Source organism: Citrus clementina, unplaced genomic scaffold (genome assembly GCF_000493195.1).
Source record: "Citrus clementina cultivar Clemenules unplaced genomic scaffold, Citrus_clementina_v1.0 scaffold_6, whole genome shotgun sequence".
NCBI classification, from domain to species: domain Eukaryota; kingdom Viridiplantae; phylum Streptophyta; class Magnoliopsida; order Sapindales; family Rutaceae; genus Citrus; species Citrus x clementina.
Window position 1 is genome coordinate 5630323 of NW_006262139.1, and position 22641 is coordinate 5652963.

At 34.7% G+C, this 22641-nt stretch overlaps 1 protein-coding gene across 1 annotated transcript; it reads left to right on the top strand.

Moving 5' to 3' along the window:
• Positions 1-5441: 5441 nt before the first annotated feature.
• Positions 5442-6045, top strand: LOC18038265 (histone H2B). The gene has a single exon (XM_006428420.2). It carries the CDS (start codon positions 5461-5463, stop codon positions 5875-5877), a length of 417 nt encoding a protein of 138 aa, XP_006428483.1. The 5' UTR covers positions 5442-5460; the 3' UTR covers positions 5878-6045.
• The last annotated feature ends 16596 nt before the right edge of the window (positions 6046-22641 follow it).

Below are 22641 nucleotides of genomic sequence, written 5' to 3' on the forward strand. Positions count from 1 at the left end.
TCTCTTTCCTTACGCGTTAGGGTTTTTGTGTTTATGGACTTGTGCAATCGTGTGTCATTTGTGAAGCGTGTAAAATTAGGGTTGCCTTACTTGTTAAGTTGTTATTTGCTTAAAATTACAATATTAACCTTCAAATTTTAAAAAGCTTTCAAATAAATTTAAGGATAAAAAAGTAATTTAATTAAATAAATAATAAATGAATTTTAAACGAATCGAATATGGTTGTCTCTATGTGTTCCATCAATTGGTGCCATATCCAAGAAAGCCTATGCCCTTATACCAATTTGACGAAGCAAAAACAATATAGAACAAAGTAAGGGTGGGCATGAGTTGGGTTGGATAGGATTTCCAAAAACCCAACCCAACCCTTTATTGAATGGGTTTAGATAAACTCAACCTAATCCAATTAAATAAATATATTCAACCCAATCCAACTCAACCCTTAAATTATCGGGAAGTTTTTGGGTTGATTAGATTGAAGATTTGAAATCAAATTAATATTAAAAATTAAATAAAGAAAAAGATACGAAAGTTGAAATAAAACTTATTGAGATCAAATGTAAAAATATTATATTATGAAAATTCTATTCACTATCTAATATTTGATAAAGAAAACTAAAGGAATATAGAATGAATAAATCAGAAAAGTATCTTAGTTGATTGAGAATTGAGATTTAAGAGAGTGATTTTAGTTTTGGAATTAGACTCTAGATTAGTAGATACAAGAATAAAATAATCTCTTTTATAAAAGAATAAAAAGAGGATAAAAAATAGATTAGCCAGTTTGATTTTTAGAATTTTACAATTGAAAATTTTCTTCTTCTTCTTCTTATTATTATTATTATTTATGTGAGTTGGGTTACATGGGTTCATCATAATTGACTGAACCCAACCCAATTGTTGATTGGGTTAAAAATAAATTGACTCAATTAACTCATAATAATCCACTCAATCCATCAAAATTAAATTGGGTTGGGTTGGGTCAATCGGGTTGGATTGGGTTTGTCCACCCCTAGAACAAAGTTAAGAAAAAATAGTTGAATATTAATGAAAAGTTATTGACAAAGTAGGATTTTGCTCCCTTTTATATATAAAATTCAAAATGACCAAAAGGGGTAAAATTAAATATAAAATAAAATTATAATGTCTGAATTTTTTTTTTAAAAAGAAAACTCATACAATTAAAAATGGAATTTCCTATCAATCCAGGTGGCTAATCAACTTTGAAACAAAATCAATTTCATCTTTCCATAAACTTTAAAATAGAATGTTATGTGTCCAAAACAGACACTTGTAACTCAAGTTACAGTCCTAAAAAAATACAAAGGTCACATTCAAGATCAATTATATTCTTAATTTTTATTTCTAAATATCTATTTAAAATTGGTTTTAATTTGGAAGCTGAAGGTAACTTGCACTTGAAAACATAACATGCATATTCTTTGTGAATGGTTTTATATTGCAAATTTTCTGAACAATGCCTTGATCTTCATCTTTATGTATCATAGTGAAAAGCTCTTATACTATTATATAGTAATAAAAAATACTCTAGAGATGCAACACAATTTCATGCTCTACCATCAAAGAAGCACTACGATAAAAAAAAAAATAAAAAAGGGCCTTAGTGATGCAAAATATCGTGGCTATAGCGACGAAAACATTTTCGTTGCCATTTGGTAACAATAAGTGCATCGCATTAGGTTTTTTACTTCGAATTTTCAAAATTCCTTGTTGAATTCTTTAGTAACAAAATTATGTTGCATGGAAAACGATAAAGTTGACAAAACCTTTGTCACTAGATTCATAGCAAAAGGAGTATTTTGTCATAAAAAAAAATACACTTTTACCGATGAAACTGTTCATCGTCAAATGCCTCTTTTTTAGCAACAAATACAATTGTCCCGAAAAGAATAAACTATTCATTAATTTATGTGCTGCAAATATCAATTTTAGCGACCAAATATTTCATCTCAAAAAGTATTTTTAGCAACGAATCATATTTTTTTACTAAAAGGTATTATTTTTCTAACATTTAATTATTTTACTATTGTTAAAATATTATCAATTTTAACACTAAATTACAATGATAATTAACACCATTATGATAAAAAGAGAGTTAAATAATTTAAGATGAATTATTATTATTGATGAAAAATAACAAAATAATTAAAAAGATTAATATCTATTCTTTCAAAAAAAAAGTTTTACAAATGAATATAAATTTATTGATTTTCTTCATCTTCAATGTTTCCTACAAATAAACATAAACAATAATTAGTTAACTTATAGACATAATAGTAATATAAATTGTAATAAATAAGATAAGTGAAAAAGAAAGAATACACCATGTTAAAAATAAAAAGGGAAAATGAGAATTATATATTAGAGATCAAAGACTAAAAGATTAAAAGTAAGAGAATGAGAGAATGAGAAAATGAGAAAGAAAGAAAGAAAGAAAGAAGTGAACTTTTTAGTAATGGAATTTAATATTCGTTGTTAAGACTTAATTTTAATAGATAATTAACTGTTTCAAATCTTTAAACAAATATTTTCAACAACGAACTTATAATTTTGTCACTAAAAATACTCATTTAGTGATGAAAATTAAATTTTGTCGTTAAAAGCCTGCAGCCTTGGTGGAAGATTATCACTTGAATCTTTAAACCAATATTTTCAAAAATGAGCTTATAATTTCGTCACTTTTTGGGTAACTTACAATTTCATCTTTAAAAATACACATTTAGTGACGAAATTCATACTTCATCACAAAAAAGTCTAAATTTTTGGAAATAATTTAAATCTTTAAATGAATATTTTCAAGGATGAACTTATAATTTCATCGCTACATGTTTATTTAGTAGCAAAAAAATGTTTGTCACAATTGGTAACTTTCTAGCGATGAAATCACATCTTTAGCAATAAAATTTTTTTGTCGCAGAAAGAAGGATTTAGCAATGAATATTTCGTAGCTACATTGAAAAATTTTCATGCAAAATAAATTTTCTTATGACAACCAAAAAAAATCGTATCAATAGAATTATATTTCTTTACAAAAAGTTAATGTTTTATCCACGAAAAGGAAATTCGTCACTAATTTTCCTCATTAACAATGAAAAAGTCTTAGCTGAAAACTTGAAATAATAGTTTATTTTTTTCTTATATATTTAATGACGGAATGCATTTTTCATCACTAAAACATGCATAAGGTGACAAAATGTTGGTCACTATAGCCTTGAATTCTTAAGCAAGCACTTTCTTTGCCATCAACAACAATTGGATAAAAAAATGTCAACTCACAAATACGATAACACCAACAAAAGAAGAAGAAGATGATGATGTTGAATAACTTTTTATAATCTTTTTTTTTTAATTATATGATGAATAGTTAGTGCATTATATGGGGTGTTTAAAGTAATTATATATTATATTGATCTGTAAAATGTAATATTTTATTGGGTGAGTTTATTTGAACTCATTTTTTAACTCATTAAACCCTTCTCTTTTATACATCAATTATTAAAATTGAAAATATAAAATTTTACTTAACAAACCCTCTTATATTCCAAAAATAACCCTTTCTTCTTTCATTTTCGCTTTTGCTTCTATGTGAAATATAAAGTTGAAATTTCACCAAGTAAGAATTTTGCCATTTTTGAGGGGGTTCTTATCCTTTAATCAAATCCCAAAAAATAATAAATATAGGAAGCTATCTTCTCAAAATGGAACAATGCTATGACAATTCTTATAAAATCAGTGAACTGATTTTTCAGTTTTTTTTCCCGGATACAAACGCTAATAAGTTGATTAATAAACGTTCATTTAAATTATGAACTCTGGGTTTTAAAAAAAAAAATAGTTCACATGCAAATATTTGGAGCTTATTACTGGGAAGAACCTACAATAGTTTATGATTGTCTTTTAAGGGTTTTTAATTAATGATAAATAAGAGACCGTTCAACTGGTGTAAACACAGTCGAACTAGTTATTTATTGATAGATTGTACAATTTCACTGAATAATTTTTTCCTATCTTAAAAAAATCGAGTCAAGAAAATAGATATTTGATTTATTGATTAGTAATTTCGGAATATAGATAGAAAGAAAGAGAGAATGAAGGGTTATAGAGTATAAGAGAGGATGATTTTGTAATGTTATAAAGGGATATTTTGTGCTATAAATTTTTAGGGTGTGGTTATTTAAATTCATTAGAATACTTATTAAACCCATTTTCTAAATAAACTCATTAACAAAATTTAAATTTTTAAATTTTAATCTATAAACCTACCTGCATACTGAAAAAGCATTAAATAAATTAATATTGCATCAACATGTACGAACCCACTTACACGTTTAGATTTACCAAACCAAATATTAAGACACTTCTCAGTTATATTTTACCGAAAAATTATAATAAGTAAGGTTATACCTATTGAACAAAATTAAAATTTCAAATTTAACTAACCAAACACGCTTTGGACTGAAAAAATAGAGAGAGAGGGAATTAAAATGATTTTGTTGCTTGACAAAGACGTAGAGGATGAGTGGATCAGAATTAAACTCTTATTTACCAATCAAATTAACCTTTTTAGTTAACTCACTTTTGTGCATGCCCTAAAATTCAAGAACAAAGATGTCTGGTCCTGAAATGAAGGCAAGTTGCTCCACCATAAACCAGTTAACTAGAGCAAAAATATCTGACAATTCCTTGCAGAGGGAAATAATATTAAACTGGAAAAAAAATCTCTTTTAAAACAATAGAAATTGGTTTAAAGATGGCGTAAAGAGTAAAACTCTTATTTAATTATTATTATTTTTTTCCATAATCGTAATTTAGTTCGTGGCTTTTTAGTAATAAAAAATATTTTAAAATTTGAGTTTAATGAGTATTTTAGTGGGTTCAAATAACTTCATTCAAATTTTTGATGAAAAATAAGAGTAAATAGTATTAACTTGGGTTCAAATAGCCTAACTCAATTTGTCCTTAATATGTTTTTTGTAATAAATTATTATATTCAAATAAGAGAGTTTAAAATTATTTTTAGAGTGTAAATTATAGTCAATCATTTTTTTAATCGTTAGCATCTCTTTTTTTTTTTTTTCTTTGCCGTCGGATGAACTTAATTTTGATTTTGAGAAGATCCAGAACCAAAGTCGAATTAGATAAATGCAACATGCTTTTCAAATTTGAAGAATCAATTTCAGAAGTAGTATTTTTTTCATCCGCCAACCAATCCCGCCCGCGGGAAATTACAAAACTTTTACAAACTTTTCTTATTTCCCACTGAACCAATACAGAATCTTGGCCGTTCATTTCAATGCTTTACAGACACCAACGGCATCCAAGCAATCAATCAGCGTGACTCAAAATCAGCCTATCACAACTCTCCTCAGGCCTCTACATAACAAGAGAACGAGACATGCGCACACCTTGAAATCAAAATAACAAGTAAAAAGAAATCAAATGGCAGCGAAAGCCGAGAAAAAGCCCGCCGAGAAGAAGCTGGCAGCCGAGAAGGCCCCTGCTGCCGAGAAAAAACCGAGGGCTGAGAAGAAGCTTCCGAAAGACGGCGCCGACAAGAAGAAGAAAAAAGTGAAGAAGACCGTGGAGACCTACAAGATCTACATATTCAAGGTGCTGAAGCAGGTGCATCCTGACATAGGAATCTCCAGCAAGGCCATGGGTATCATGAACAGCTTTATCAACGATATCTTCGAGAAATTGGCTCAGGAGTCGTCTCGTCTCGCGAGATACAACAAGAAGCCCACTATCACTTCTCGTGAGATCCAGACTGCTGTTAGACTTGTCTTGCCCGGTGAGCTTGCCAAGCATGCCGTTTCTGAAGGCACTAAGGCTGTCACTAAGTTTACTAGCTCTTAATGAACCTATAGCTTCAATAATTCAATTAGTATCTTCTCTTTCTAGCTTGGGCTCTGCAATTTTTAAGGTCCTGTTTCTTTTATTTTCCTTTTGGTTGTAGATTTTCTCTTTTGTTTACTTTTTGTATCTACCCTACCCAACAACCTAATCGAAGTTCTTTTTGCTCAAGTTCAATTATCAATTACAATTTTGACTCTGTTGGAACAGAAGCACAAAATCAAATGTGAATTTTGAGGTTGTTAATTGATCACTTGAATTTTATGATTATCAATAAAACTCAATCAAACGCACAAATTTATTGCAAGACCTATGTGAGATATTGCACTCGCTTTCTTATTACTTAATTGATGTATTGGCTCCTTTGAGTTTCTGGAATCTCAATACTTGCGGAAGGTATCTTTAATTCCACTTTTGAATTTGATTGTCAAGTTTGCTCCTTCAATTTAATCTCTACTCAATACCAAAGTGTTATGTCTTTGGTCTTCTTGATGACAGATGAAACTACTATTCAGTGGTCTCTCTCAATGGCATCTCTTGCCTGTATGTAATCTCACTCCGTAAGGACAAAGGCATACATAAGTATATACTTAGATTGCACATATAGCATATCCTTTTGCCAAGATGCTGTAAATAACACTTGATTTAGGATAACTCAAGGTGGTTCTTCTGGTATTGAACTGGTTCTATTAAATAATAATAAGCATTAATCAATGTCTCCTGTTACATTTTATATGTTTTAAATCTAATTAATTTATGGTGTGATTATTTAAAGGTTTAGAAAATGAGAATGAAAGAATGAAAATGAAATTTATGTTTATTTAATAAAATGTAATTTGAGAATGAAAATAAAATGTGTGGATTTTATAAAATTTGGTAATAAAGAATGATAGTTTTATTTCCATGGGATTGATGCTACAATACCCGCATGTATATGGTGCATGCATAAAAGATGACCATTGGATTGAATGTAATGAATCCAACGGTTGAGATGAGCTTAATTAATAAATAATTAAAAATTTTCACAAAACTTGAAACCTATAGAAACAGTAACAGGCACACTTCCGAACCGGTCATATATATTTGTGGGAAAAAAAAAAGAAAAAGAAAAAAGCTCTCACCTCACGCAAAGCTAGTTCTTCTCTTGTCTTCTTCGACAATGGTGAACAGCAGCGCATGAACAACCCCCTGCCCCGCTCACTCAGTCTCACTCTCTCACCTGACGCAGGCTCATGGGCAAAAAAATTCAAAATCCCTAATTACTAATTCCTCTCCTCTTTTGCTTCCACAACAGTCAACGGTGGCACAACTTCCACAACAGTCAGCGGCGGATGTGATTTTCAGGTATTTTGGTTAACTCTAAATTGATTTCATAGCCTTTCAATTCTTTTTTCCTAATTTTTTTTTGCGCACGCTGCCACAATCCTTGCCATTAAACAAACCCTCATAGCCACCACCGACCACTGACATGCATGAATGTCCAATCTCTTAGCCGCAATTGCTATTCTTTGTCGACGTCGTGAAGAAATTGGGTATGATGTTAATCAATCACACATACTACCAAAAAATGCTAAGAACCAAGTTTTTAAATTTTGTTAATATGATTATGAAATTGGGCTTGCTTTTGTTTGAATTTTTAGGGTTTGTTTGCTTTCGGATAAAAATTAAAAATCAGATTTTGAAATTGTTTGTTCCTCATTTTGTTGAGATATACCTTGTCTTCGTTTATTTATTTGTGCCTGTCTGAATAGATATGCCAACATAATCGAATGCTTATTAAATTCAATGAAATGTGATGCATGGCCTTAAACTTGTGGTGAATGGCTTTATTCAACATATATATTTTGGAAATTAGTTTTATTTTGTTTGATTGAGAGATTTTTTTGCTTAGTTTGATTTATTTTGCTTTAAAAAAAGAGCCTAGTCAAAATAAGTTTATTTAAAAGTGGATGGCATTTGATTAAAAGAAGAGGTAAGATTTAAAGCCCTGCAAGTGTTTGATAAAATATCTAAATGAATCTTCATGTTCATATTTTCTTTTCTCAACTGACTTAGGTTTTTTGTAATCAAGGTGAAGGTGCTATAGTGTTATTATTAGCACCTACTAGAGACTTAGCCAATCAAATTCAGGAAGAGGCTCTTAAATTTTGGTCGTGCGCAAGTGTTATAAATACTTGTGTTTATGGTGCTGCTCCTAAAGGACCTCAAACATTCGAAGAGGTCTTAATTGTTTTTTGTTGTTTTGGAGAATTTAATTGTTTTTAGATTAAAATTACAAGTCAAGTATTTTTATTTGGTGTATCTTCCTCTTTAACTACAATATGAATTGGAGAATTTGATAGAACTTTAATCATTTGTCTATACTTTACTATTGCTTAATTGTATCATAAGAGTGTGTTAATTTGCTCTGTTATTCTTTCAAGATTCTTGAGCTATACTCTTTATATTTATAATTTGTTTTGATAAATTTCTCTTGGTTCTTTAATTTTGATCTATTCCCTCTTGAAAGATATTTTATTTTAAACATGTCATTAATTATATTGATTTAATCTTACAGGGTGATGAGCTAAATTAATTAATTATATTATATGTAGAGTTTAGTTTCCTCAATAATGGTGTGCTAGGAATGCAGTTTTATTTTAAGCATAATATGCAATTTGTTTTGCGACTGTTTACGCATAAAAACAGCACCTAAAAGTTTCCAGGTGCTGATTAGCTGTTGTTATGTAATAAACATAAACACAACACATGGAAATTTTGGGGTGTTGTTTTGCTGTTGTTTATGCACAAAAATAGCATGTAGAAGTCTTGAGGCGCTGCTTAGCTGCTGTTATGTAGTAAAAACAAAACATGGAAGTTTCTAGGTGCTGCTTAGCTGCTGTTATGCAGCAAAAACAATAGCCGGAAGTTTCTAGGTGCTGTTTTGCTGTTGTTTGTACAGAAAAACTGCACTTGGAAATTTCCAGGTGATGTTTAGTTGCTGTTATGCTGCAAAAACAACACCAGGAAATTTACTGGCACTGTTTTACTAATGTTTGTGTAGAAAGACTTTATAATTTTTATTTCAATATGATCTCCATTTTGCTTTTATTTTTTAATTTTTAAAATGGGAAGATTCCCTTGTATTTTATTTGAATTGCAATTTTGTCGAGTATTCGTTCTTGGGATTATATTTTCTTTTACTTGTTTTTAGGGTGCAGCTCTCAGTTTCAAGTACTACCAACATTGTTTCTCTTCCATGAAAGAATCTGTAGTTTTACCCAGCTATGAACTGAGTTAGCCATTGGTTATTAGCAGTTTCTGGACAAGGAGCAAGAAGATACCAATGAGGACCTGGATTTCAGAAGCAATTCTCTTATTTTTCTTTTATTTTGAATCATTAGCATTTTCTTTTTCTTGTTTGGTTTCAGATATTGGTGGCATTGGGTAGTGGGTTTGTTTCTCAAATCATGATGATCCCAATGTAATTGCAAACAGCAGGGTCTGAAATCTATACGACCTTGTGATTTGTCTTATATTTTTTTACTGATGTTTGCTTAATTTTCTTTTCCTTTTTGTTCTTTTTGAGTGATCTCCATAATTAATCAAGATCCAAAATATCAAGTTTGTTAATCTTTTAATTTAATAGTATTTTGAGAATTATTGGCTTCCATCTTACATTAAAATAATCCCTCAATGAAAAATAATTGTTTTAACATTAAATTTAATTTTGCATAATTTTGCAATATTGTAACTTACCGGAATAAATTTTTCAAAACTAAAAAATTTTTTGTTAAAAGAATTATAATGTTATATTCTATATATCTAAAAATTAACCAAAAAAATTCTATGTGTATTTTAAAGTTATAATAAATGTACCATTAAAAAAAATCTATGTACCATTAAAAAAAATCTATATCTATCATGAAATATGAGTTATTGTTAAAGCTTATGGACGAAATAGAAAATACTTTTGAAATTAACAAGTTTTATTTGAAATCTTGGAAAATAGGTTTGATTGAGTTTCATAATATTTTTAATAAAATTGTAATTTTTGGGGCATAAACGACGAACCGTTAACACCTAAAGTGGCTAATTGATTCTATTTTGGAGAGTTTTTAGAATTAAAAAGGTGAACCATTAACTTTAAGTGGTAAAACGACTACAGTTGGGTGAGTTTATTGTATGGTGTACGCTAATCATCTCCGATCCTCAAAGTAAGAAAATGTGTTAGTTCTTCCATGTAATAAGAAGCGTAGTGGTGTCTAGGTTGGGTTTTTAAAGCATTTAATGTCACCATTAAAGAAAAGATTTGGTTGGTGTACAAATAAATTAACTGCGCTCATATGTCATGTAGAGCTAAATCGGCTAGCCTGTAGTGAAAAGGCAGTTAGTCATTTCGAGTTGTATGTTCTCTAGAATGAAAGATGCTAGCCTCTTCGTAGGAAACGGGTAGCCCTTTTCATGCCAGAGAGCATGTTTCTCGAAAATGGCTAGCCGTTTCAACAAATAGGTTAATCATTTCACTTCGTATGCTCTCTGGAATGAAAAAGGCTAGCCTCTTCGTGGAAAACGACTAGTCCTTTTCACTCCAGAGAGCATGTTTCCCGAAAATGGCTAACTGTTTCAATGAAGAGGTTGGCCATTTGGAGTTGCATGCACTCTGGATTGAAAAAGGCTAGCTGCGATAAAGTAAACGGATAGCCTTTTTAATTCCAGAAAGCATTTTGATGGAAAACGGCTAGCTGCTTCTTTTAAAGAGGCTAGCCATTTTCGATCCAGAATCTATTACATTTGTAATGTTTCTTGAATCATGATGATACCAATGTAATTGCAAATAGCAGGGTCTAAAATTTATACGACTTTGTGATTTGTCCTATTTTTTTTACTGATGTTTGCTTAATTTTCTTTTCTTTTTTGTTCTTTTTTGAGTGATCTCCATAATTAATTAAGAACCAAGATATCGAGTTTTGTTAATCTTTTAAATCATTGTTTTAACATTAAATTTGATTTTGCAATATGCAACGCAACTTAACAGAGTAAAATTTTCAAAATTTTTTTTTTGAAGAATTATAATGTTATATTCTATATAACTTAAAATTAACAATAAATTCTATGTATATTTTAAAGTTATAATAAATGTACCACTAAAAGAAATTTGGATATAAAATATGATTTCGCAAAATGAGTTATTGTTAAAGCTTATGGACAAAATAGAAAATATTTTTGAGATTTTTGAATCAAAACTATAAAACTTCTTTTGAGAAAACATCAGATTATAAACTTTCAATAAAATCAATCATTGCAAATATTGGCTCAATAAACATGAAAACATCACCATTAACTTGATTACTGGACCATTAAACTTCAAACCAAAGGAATTAAACTTCATGAGATCATTAACTTGCACCATGGAAATCATGCAATTATTGGACCAATAAACGTGAAACCAAGACCATTAAACTTGATACCTGGACCACTACACGTGAAACCAAATGAACTTGAAACTTAAGACAATGAACATGAAACATGAGATCATTAACTTACAATCATGAATATCATTTAATTAATGAACTTGAAACTTAAGGCAATAAACATGAAACATAATATCATTAACTTGCAACCATGAAAATCATTTAATTAATGGACCAATAAACATGAAACCAAGACCATTAACTTGATACCTCGGCTATTAAACATGAAACCGAAGGAACTTGAAACTTAGGGCCATAGACATGAAACATATTATCATTAACTTACAACCATGAAAATCATTTAATTAATGAACTTGAAACAAAGGAACTTGAAACTTAAGGCAATAAGCACGAAACATGAGATCATTAACTTGCAACCATGAAAATCATTTTATTAATGGACCAATAAACATGAAACCATGACCATTAACTTGATACCTTGGCCATTAAACGTTAAATAAGAGGAACTTGAAACTTAGGGCAATAGACATGAAACATGTTATCATTAACTTGCAACCATGAAAATTATTTAATTAATGGACCAATAAATATGAAACCATGACCATTAACTTGATACCTGGACCATTAAACTTGAAACCAGTGGAACTTGAAACTTAGGACAATACACATGAAACATGAGATCATTAACTTGCAACCATGAAAATCATTTAATTAATGGACCAATAAACATGAAACCATGACCATTAACTTGATACTTGGACCATTAAACGTGAAGCTAAAGGAACTTCAAACTTGCGGCAATAAACATGAAACATGTTATCATTAACTTGCAATTATGAAAATCATTTAATTAATGGACCAATAAACATGAAACTATGACCGTTAACTTGATACATGGACCATTAAACTTGAAATCAAAGGAACTTGAAACTTACAACAATGAATATGAAACTTGAGATCATTAACTTGCAACCATGAAAAGAATGAAATAATGGACCAATAAACATGAAATTAAGACCATTAACTTGATACCTATGCCATTAAACTTAAAACTCTTTTTTTATTATTATAAAATAATTTTTTATTGTTATGTGTCCTTTAATATTAAAATAATGATTATTCTATTATTATTTTATTTATTATAATTGAATATTATTATATTTAATATTATTTAATTCATTTAATGGGCAACTAGTTGCAAAAACCGATTGCTCCCAGTTATTTTATTTTAAGTGCTTGGCTACTACTTGGCAGCCAAACCATTGCTCTATTTTTTCTCTTTTTTTATTGCTTGCATGTATCACATACATGCATGTACTGTAGCCGTGCCCTTCCCATGGGGGGTTGGGAATGAGGATTCCCTTATTCTGAAATGACTTTTGTATCTTTATAAAATTTTCATATTTCTTGAATTACTCTTGTTCAAATCACAATTAATTTTATTATTTTAAATGTCATTATTATTATTATTATTATTATTAATTTTAATCTTTTTAATTAATATTATTTTTATAATAATATTTATACATGTATCTAATTAATGAAAATTACATTATTTAATATTATGGGTATTTTGGTAAATTGATTCTCATTCTCATTCCTCATTCTCATTTATTTTGCCAAATAAATACATCAATAACATTCTAGTACATTCTCATTGGCATTTAAAATGAAGTCATGCCAATGGACACATGATAAGTTGTGTTATACCAAAATTCAGCCCATGGTAGGTATGAATTCTATTTTCACGGCCATTGATGAACAAAGCATCTTAGATATTGCTCCAAGCATCAATTGACTATCTTAGTTTGTCCGTCGGTTTGGGGATGATGCGCCAAACTCATCTTCAATTGTATGCCCGACATATTAAAGAATTCTTGCCAAAACTTACTTATAAAGTTGGGATCCCGATCGCTGAGTATGAACATAGGCATTCCATGTAGCTTAACAACACCGTCGATGAATTTTTCTGCCACCGTTTTTGTTGATAACAGATGAGATAATGCTATAAAATGAGCAAATTTTCTTAGTCTATCTACCACCACCATCATTATATCTTTGCCTTGTGAATTCCACAAGCCTTCCATGAAATCCATCGAGATATTGTCCCACACCTGGCAAAGAATTGGTAACGGCTGTAGGAGACCTGTTGGCTTGAGAGTTGTAGCTTTTGTCCTCTAACAGATCTCACACCGAGTGAAACATGGAAGGCTAATAAAATTGTTGTGCCAAGCGTTTGTTCGTTCGTAGGGCTCCAGAATATTCCCCCACATTCGTGTCATATGCCTCAAACATCAACACCTCATGTAACTTGCAAGGAACTACCACTTTCCCCTTAAAAAAAATTAACCCGTTTCATTAAGAATAAGAACCCGTAACTTAATTTTGAGCCACCTGTTCAATTTTTTTTTCATGTACTCATCCTCCATGATTGTCGATTTGATTTCATCCCATAGGGCAACTTCAACACAAATAAGTGGTTAAGAGTCGGACTGTTAGGTCGGCAGATAAGGCGTTCATAGCAGTGTTTTCATGCTCGGGACGGTACTGAATCACATATTTGTATCCCTTCAATTTAGCCAACCATTTTTGCTGTTCTGGGATAGCTATTTTCTGCTTCAAAAAATATTTTAAACTACGTTGGTCGGTTTGGATTATGAATTTCTGCCCCAACAGATATGGTCTCCATGTCAGAATTTCTTCAACTACAGCAAACATTTCCTTTGCGTAGGTTGACCACGATTTTTTTGAGACTCCCAGGGCTTAACTCATGAAGGCAATGGGCCTCCCTTTTTGCTAAAGTATTGCACCAATGCCTTCGCCAAAAGCATCTGCTTCAATTATAAAAGTATCGTTGAAGTCCGGCATCGCCAACGTTGGTGTTTGTGTCATGGCCTTTTTTAATTTTTCAAATGCTTCCTCTGCTTCCTGACTCTAGCCGAATTGCCCTTTCTTGAAGAGATTGGTGAGGGGTCGGGCTAGCAAGCCATATCCCCGAATGAATTTACAGTAATATCCAGTCAAGCCAAGGAATCCTCTTAATTCCGATATGTTTTGTGCATGTGGCCAAGACATCATGGCATGAATTTTCTTCTTATCTACTTTGACACCATGGCAGGTGACAATATAACCAAGTTATTCAATCTCTTGTTGGCCGAAACTGCACTTGCTTGCTTTGATAAAGAAATGCTTTTTAAAAAAAAAAAATCTCCAATGCCTATTTGACATGCTCAAGGTGGCAACTCCATGTGGGACTATAGATTAGTATGTAATTAAAAAAATAAGAATAAATTTTCTGAGATAAGGACAAAAAATAGAGTTCATTATAGCCTGGAATGTTGACGGCACGCTGCACAATCCAAACGGCATCACCAAATATTCATAGTGTCTGTTGTGTGTGTGATGTTTTTTTATGAATGTCTGGTGGATTGACTCGTACCTGGTGGTACCCAGCCCTTAAATCAAGTTTGGTGAAATAGGCGGCGCCATGTAGTTCATCGAGCATGTCTTCAACGGTGGGAATGGGAAATCGATCCTTAACGGTTACTTCACTGAGAGCTCGTTAGTCAGTGCAAAACCTCCAACTGCCGTCTTTCTTTTTAACCAACAGCACCGGGGAAGAGAATGGGCTGGTACTCGGTCTAATCACTCCTGAATTCAACATTTCCTCAAATTGTTTCTCGATTTCATCCTTTTGGAAGTAGGCGTAGTGGTACAGTAGGACAATGACAGGCTCGATTCCCTCCTTGAGTGTAATACAATGGTCAATTCCGCGTGTATGGGGCAGCTGTGTGGGTTCTTGGAACAATTCGCCATAACCCTTCAATAGTTGTTGCATGCTTGTTGGTATTGCGTTTAAGGGCTCCTCTAAATTTTTATGTAAACAAATCGTAAAAGCCCCATTGCCTTGCCAAATTTCTTTGGTAATTTCTGACAAGGAAGCCGTTTGCAATGATTGTGGACAGATCCCTTGCAAATGTCGCCTCTAATTTTCCTAATCGAAATCCATGGTGAGTGATTTCCAATTGCACACTGCGGATCCCAACATTTAGAGCCATTGAATCCCCAAAACCATGTCTAAACCTGTTATTGGCAGCGAATTGATAGTAAGTGAGAAAGGAATATTTTGAATTACAATTTGTACTTTCTCAAATTTTCCTTGGCATGATAATTTCTCTCTCCATTAGCAACCGGGACTGAGAATATCGCCGTGGGCATGATTGGTAGTTGAAACAAATTAGCTAGTTGGGTGCTGATGAAATTATATGTCGATCTACTGTCAATTAAAATAACAATTTCATAGGGTCCAATATTCGCCATCACACGCATTGTCTGAGGTGCTGCCCAACCCGTGAGTGCATATAAGGTGATTTTGGGATCCTTGATTTCCCCTTGTTCTACTCGGGTTATTTCCTCCGTGATCTCCTCATAGGTAGTTTCATCTGGTTCCGCTTCGCTCTCCAGGATTAACAGTTGAGCCTTTGTGCATTTATGGCTGGTGGTGAATTTTTTGTTGCAATTGAAATATAACCCCTGTGCTCGTCGACGCTGCATTTCTTCCCAAGTTAATTTCTTAAAGGGCACGGTCGGAGCAGCTTTGATGGTGGCTGGTTGTATTGTTGGCGCCCGGTTGATGAATGTTGGTCTTGATAGCTTTTTTTCGTGTGACGGTTGCTCATCTCGTATTCGTGCCAAACTAATTGCTTCTTTCAACATCTTTGGCGTGAACATACGGATCTCCTCTGATATTTCTGACTTGAGCCCTCTCATAAAAGTCCCTACCAAGGTTTTCTGTGTCCATCCATGCACCCGGCTACCCAATCTTTCAAACTCTTTTTGGTAGTCACGTAAAGAGTCCATTTGCTTTACTCAGGATAGTGCTTCATCGAAGTCCTCGCATTCGGTTGGACCAAAGCGAGCCCACAATTCCTCCATGAATGTTTCCTACATAACGATGCGCCCTTCTTTTCGGTATGTCATGCGCAACCATTACCACCGTTGGTTGGCTTCACCTTCGAGGTGAAAAGTGGACAGAGTCACCTTTTGCTCATCTGTCGTCTCCTGGTACTTGAAGAATTGTGTCACCTGACTAAATGATTTCGTCGATTCATCTCCTAAGTAGCGAGGAAATTTTAGTTTGGCCATTCTAGAAGGGAACTATTGTCGACCCCCAACATTATTTTCTCTGCGCGGACGGGATGAACCTACATTCTCCTGTTGACTTGCCGCTCCTTTGGAGGTGTTAATTGAATCGACTAGCTTGCTAAGTGTCTCCTCTAAGTGATGCAGCTTATCGTTGATCCCCAATTCCATCCGCTTCATACTGTCTTGCATTCCTCCAATTTCAGCTTCCACTCGTTCAATCCGTTCCTTGTTGGTTCCCATTGCTAACCTGCTCTGATACCAATTGATAGGTCTCCGTCAGATGCTTGCTAAGAATGATTAAAAGATGATAATGTTGTTATGCTTTTGGTGAGAACGACCATAGACAATTGAGTTGATAATTTCTCAATGATCTTTATTCGCAGCGGAAAACTTATTTATAGTAGCTAACATAACAAGTCTTTGATTCTTAGCCAACACTATCGGCTAGAATAAAGTAAAATAAAACAAGTAAATATTTAAAGATAAACCTAGAGACCGAATCCAAATCAAACATGACCACTACGATTTGATTTTCCTCCAAACCGACAACGAATATTTTGATGTGGTGATTCTGCTACTATTGCTTCAACACACAAACAAACTCATCCCGCATGTGAAACACAGTTTGCATGAAGCCATGCATGGCTTGCATGAGCATGTAGCTCAAACGTAGCCCTTGAACTTGTAGTTAGGTTTTGGTGCTCTTGCTGATCTCCTTGGCTCTTTATCAATGCTCCCTCTTGGAAAAGGACCCTTGTCCTCAATGGTCAGCAAAGGAAATTGTTGTGTGATCAATGCCGTATCCTCCCATGTCGCTTCTTTTGGCGGTAACGTTTTTCAGCGAACCAAGCTTTGTTCTATAAGCTTACTCCCTCGTTTCTTCTAGCGAGTGTCAACAATAGAATCCGGTTCTAGAACGATCACGCCCTAGGCATTAATAAGAGGCATCTCAACAACGACATTAGGTAAATCACCCATCATTTTCTTAAGCAAAGACACGTGGAAAACGAGATAAATCTTCGCTCCCTCTGGTAATTGCAACTTATAGATGACAGGTCCAACTTTATGAAGAATTTAGTAGGGCCCAAAGAATCGGTTGGCTAATTTTTGAAGCACTCGTTTGAACACAGAGGACTGTCGATGCTATTGAAGTTTCAAAAACACAATGTCACCTTCTTGGAATTCCACGTCTAGATGACCCTTATCCAGAGATTGTTTCATCCGATTTGCCGCGGCTGCCAAATTCTTCTTCAGTTGAGATAATAATTCATCCCGTGATAATAAAGCTCTTTCTACCTCATGCATTGGCAAAGTTCCCATATGATAAATTGGCACCGTAGCTGGGGTTCTACCGTACAAGGCTTAAAATGAAGTCATGCCAATGGACACATGATAAGTTGTGTTATACCAAAATGCAGCCCATGGTAGGTACGAATTCCATTTTCGCGGCCATTGATGAACAAAGCATTTTAGATATTGCTCCAAGGATCGATTGACTACCTCGGTTTGTCCGTCGGTTTGGGGATGATACGCCGAACTCATATTCAATTGTGTGCCTGACATATTAAAGAATTCTTGCCAAAACTTGCTTATGAAGATGGGATCTCGATCGCTGAGTATGGACTTAGGCATTCTGTGTAGATTAACAACACCGTTGATGAATTTTTCTACCACCGTTTTTACCGAGAGCGGATGAGATAATAGTATAAAATGAGCAAATTTTCTTAGTCTATCTACCACCTACATACTCTTGCACCGAGTGAAACATAGAAGGCCAAAAAAATTGTTGTGCCAAGCGTTTGTATGCTCATAGGGCTCCAGAATGTCCCCCCACCTTGGTGTCATGTGCCTCAAACATCAATGCCTCACGTAACTCGCAAGTAACTACCACTTTCCCCTTAAACAATATTAACATGTTTCGTGAAGAATAAGGACCTGCAATATGATTTTGAGCCACCTATGCAATTTTTTTCATCTACTCATCCTCCATGGATGGCGATCTGATTTCATCCCATAGGGCAACCTGCGGCACAAACAAGTGGTTAAGAGTGGGATTGTCAGGTCGGAGTGATAAGGCGTCCGCAGAGATGTTTTCATGCTTGGGATAGTACTGAATCACATATTCGTACCCCATCAATTTAGCCAACCATTTTTGCTGTTCCGGGGTAGCTGTTTTCTGCTTCAAAAAATATTTTAAACTACGTTGGTCGATTTAAATTATGAATTTATGCCCCAACAGATATGGTCTCCATGTCCGAATTTCTTTAACTATGGCAAGTATTTCCTTCGCTTAGGTTGACCATGATTGTTTTGAGACTCTCAGGGCTCGACTCATCAAGGCAATGGGCCTCCCTTTTAGCTGAAGTATCGCACCAATGCCTTCACCAGAAGCATATACTTTAATTATAAAAGTATCGTTGAAGTCCGGCATCACCAACGTTGGTGTTTGTGTCATGGCCTGTTTCAATTTTTCAAATGCTTTCTCTGCTTCCTTACTCTAGCTGAATTACCCTTTCTTGAGGAGATTGGTGAGGGGTCAGGCTAGCAAGACATATCCCTAAATGAATTTATTGTAATATCCAGTCAAGCCAAGGAATCCTCTTAATTCTGATATGTTTTGTGGACATGGCCAAGACACCACGGCAGAAATTTTCTTCTCATCTACTTTGACACCGTGGCAAGTGTCAATATTCAAGCTCTTGTTGGCCGAAACTGGCTTGCTTTGATAAAGAATTGCTGTTTTTTTAAAATCTCCGACGCATGTTTAACATGCTCAAGGTGGCAACTCCATGTGGGACTATAGATTAGTATGTCATTAAAAAAAAGTTGAACATAGATAAAACTGAGAGATGCAGAGGTGAAAATGGATCAACGGTAGGTGATTATGAACAGTGCTTGAAATGGCTTGACTCATGGGAACCTTGGTCTGTGATTTATGCTTGTCTTGGGAGTATATGTGGCCTTGCTACTTGGCAACTTTTAGAACTTGGGTTAGGCTTAGAAGCATCAAGTCAGCCGTTCATTTGGGTAATAAGAGGAGGTGAAAGATCACAAGGTTTGGAGAAGTGGATCCAAGAAGAAGGATTAGAGGAAAGGGCAAAAGGGAGAGGATTTATAATTCGGGGATGGGCACCTCAAGTGTTGCTATTATCTCATCGAGCAATTGGAGGGTTCTTGACACATTGCGGCTGGAATTCAACACTAGAAGAAGTGAGTGCGGGAGTGCCGTTAGTAACACGCCCTTTGTTTGCCGAGCAATTTTATAATGATAAATTAGCTGTGCAAGTATTAGGGATATGAGTGAGTGTTGGAATTGAGGCTGCAGTGACATGGGGTTTGGAAGACAAGTCTGGTTTAGTGATTAAGAGGGAGAAAGTGAAAGAAGCTATTGAAAAACTGATGGATCGAGGCAAACAAGGAGATGAGTGGATAAAGAGAACAAGGCAGCTTGGGGAGATAGCAAATCGTGCTATTGGAGTAGGTGCATCTTCTCATCGCAACATGGAAATGCTCATTGAATTTGTCATCCAACGAACCAGAGGGCAGCAATTCATTTGATTAATTCATGAACAATCAGTTTCATTCATACAACAAGGTGGTTTGATCGATCACCTTAATTTGTCAGCTTATGAGCGATGGCCGATCAATTTGATGATAATTAAAAAATCTGTGGGTATTTATTAACGTATTTAGTTCTTCCATAAATAAATGGAATATTGATAGGTCCCAGTCAGATTACAATGGAAACTCCACGAATTTGGCTTCCTTTGGGTGAAAGCCAACCACAACCTTGAACAAAATTCTTAACTTCTTTATTCCCTTCCAAATAAACTCCTTAAATAGAGTTTTAATACAGCAAACCAATAGCAACACTGACTCCTAAAGTTCAGCAAGTTAAAACTATGACGTAACTATTATTCTGGAGGTGACTAACCACCTCTGACTATGACAAAGCAATTTGAAACAAAAACAACAACTAAATTGGAAAAGGACAAGTCAATCCTAAGCTAAAAACTTGGGATTTTTCCTGGGAATTCTAGAGGATCTTCTGGGTGTATCAATACTTTCCCCCACAAGTGGAACCTTGTCCTCAAGGTTGACTGCCGAAAATTGATGTTTGAGCATCTGTGTTTCCTCCCAAGTAGCATCTTCCACAGGCAAAGTCTTCCACTGCACCAAACTCTCTTCAATAAACTTGGTACCATGCCTGACCCATCTTGTATCGATCACCTTCTCCGGCACAACTTGAATCTGTCCTTTATCAGACAGTGGTGGCAAGTCAACAACCGCAGGAAGAGAAGTACCCACATACTTCTTTAAGAGAGAAACATGAAACACCAGGTGAATCTGAGCTGCAGGTGGTAAACTGAGACGGTACGCTACCTTGCCCAACTTCTGCTCAACTGGAAATGGGCCATAGAACCGGCTGGCAAGTTTGTGATGGGCGCGTTTGAACACGGATTGTTGACGGTAGGGGTGCAGTTTTAGGAGCACCAAATCTCCTACTTGAAACTCCACTTCTCTTCTCTTTTGATCAGCCACATGTTTCATTCTAGTGGCAGCCAACTCCAAATTTGTCTTCAGTTGCTGCAGTACTTCATCTCGAGTTTGGAGATTTTGATCAACCTCATTAACACGAGACAAACCCTCTGTATAGTGAGGAATTGATGGAGGAAGGCGACCATATAAGGCTTGAAATGGTGTCATCCCTGTTGAGCAATGATATGTAGTGTTATACCAATACTCTGCCCATGGCAGATAGCTATACCATTTACGAGGCCATTGATGGATGAAACATCGCAGATACTGTTCGAGACAACGGTTCACCACTTCCGTTTGTCCATCCGTCTGAGGATGATAAGCTGAACTTAGCTTCAGCTTAGTACCTGACATGGTAAAAAACTCCTGCCAAAATTTGCTTACAAAAATAGGGTCTCGATCACTAATGATAGACTTCGGCATTCCATGAAGTTTAATAACATGTTCCACAAATTTTTCAGCAACGATTTTTGCAGAGAAAGGATGAGATAAAGCAATGAAATGAGCAGACTTGCTAAAGCGATCCACGATCACCATAATACTATCCTTACCATGTGAAGATGGCAATCCTTCGATGAAATCTAACAAGATGTCGTCCCAAACTAGGCAAGGAATTGGAAGTGGTTGGAGCAGTCCAGCTGGCGCTAGTGTCTCAGATTTTGTCTTTTGGCAGGTTGTACATTGCTGAATGTACTCTTGTACAGATTTGTACATAGAGGGCCAATAAAATTGCTGAGCTAGTCGTTTGAAAGTCCCTAGAACTCCAGAATGTCCAGCCACCTTACTATCATGAAACTCATAGAGCAGCTGATCTCGTAGTGCAGGCGGAACCACCACCCTTTGCTTGTAAAAACATAGCCCATTCTTCACTACATAATTTCCCGTAGGATCATTTGCTGCCTGCTGGAATATTCTTTTCATGTACAAATCAGTTTCTGTTGCCTGTCGAATGTCATCCCATAAGGAAACCTGTGAAATAAATATTTGATTAAGGAGAGGGCTGTTGGGGCGGCGAGATAAGGCATCCGCCGCTAAATTTTCTTTCCCAGGCCGATATGTTATCTCATAGTCATATCCAAGAAGCTTAGCGACCCATTTTTGCTGCTCGGGAGTGCCAACTCGTTGCTCTAAGAAATATTTGAGACTTCGTTGGTCGGTTTGAATGACAAACTTCTGACCCAAGATGTATGGTCTCCATGTCCGAATGGCCTCCACAATTGCTAACATCTCTTTGGCATAGATTGACCAGGTGCGTTTAGCAATCCCTAAAGCTCGACTCATGTATGCAATTGGTCTCCCTTGCTGAGTTAGAACAGCTCCAATTCCATCCCCGGAAGCATCAGTCTCGATAGTGAATGGCTCGTTGAAATTAGGCATGGCAAGAGTGGGTGTGGTTGTCATAGCTTGTTTGAGCATTGTGAACGCACTAATAGCATCATCATCCCATTTGAAAATCCCCTTCTTGAGCAAGTTGGTGAGGGGACGAGCTAGTACTCCATAATTACGGACAAACTTCCTGTAGTAGCCTGTCAAGCCTAAAAAACCACGCAATTCAGTAGTATTAGTGGGTTGTGGCCACGCAACCATAGCCTCAATCTTCTTACCATCTACCTTGACACCTTGATTTGTTACGATATGGCCCAAATACTCCAATTCATGCTTACCAAAG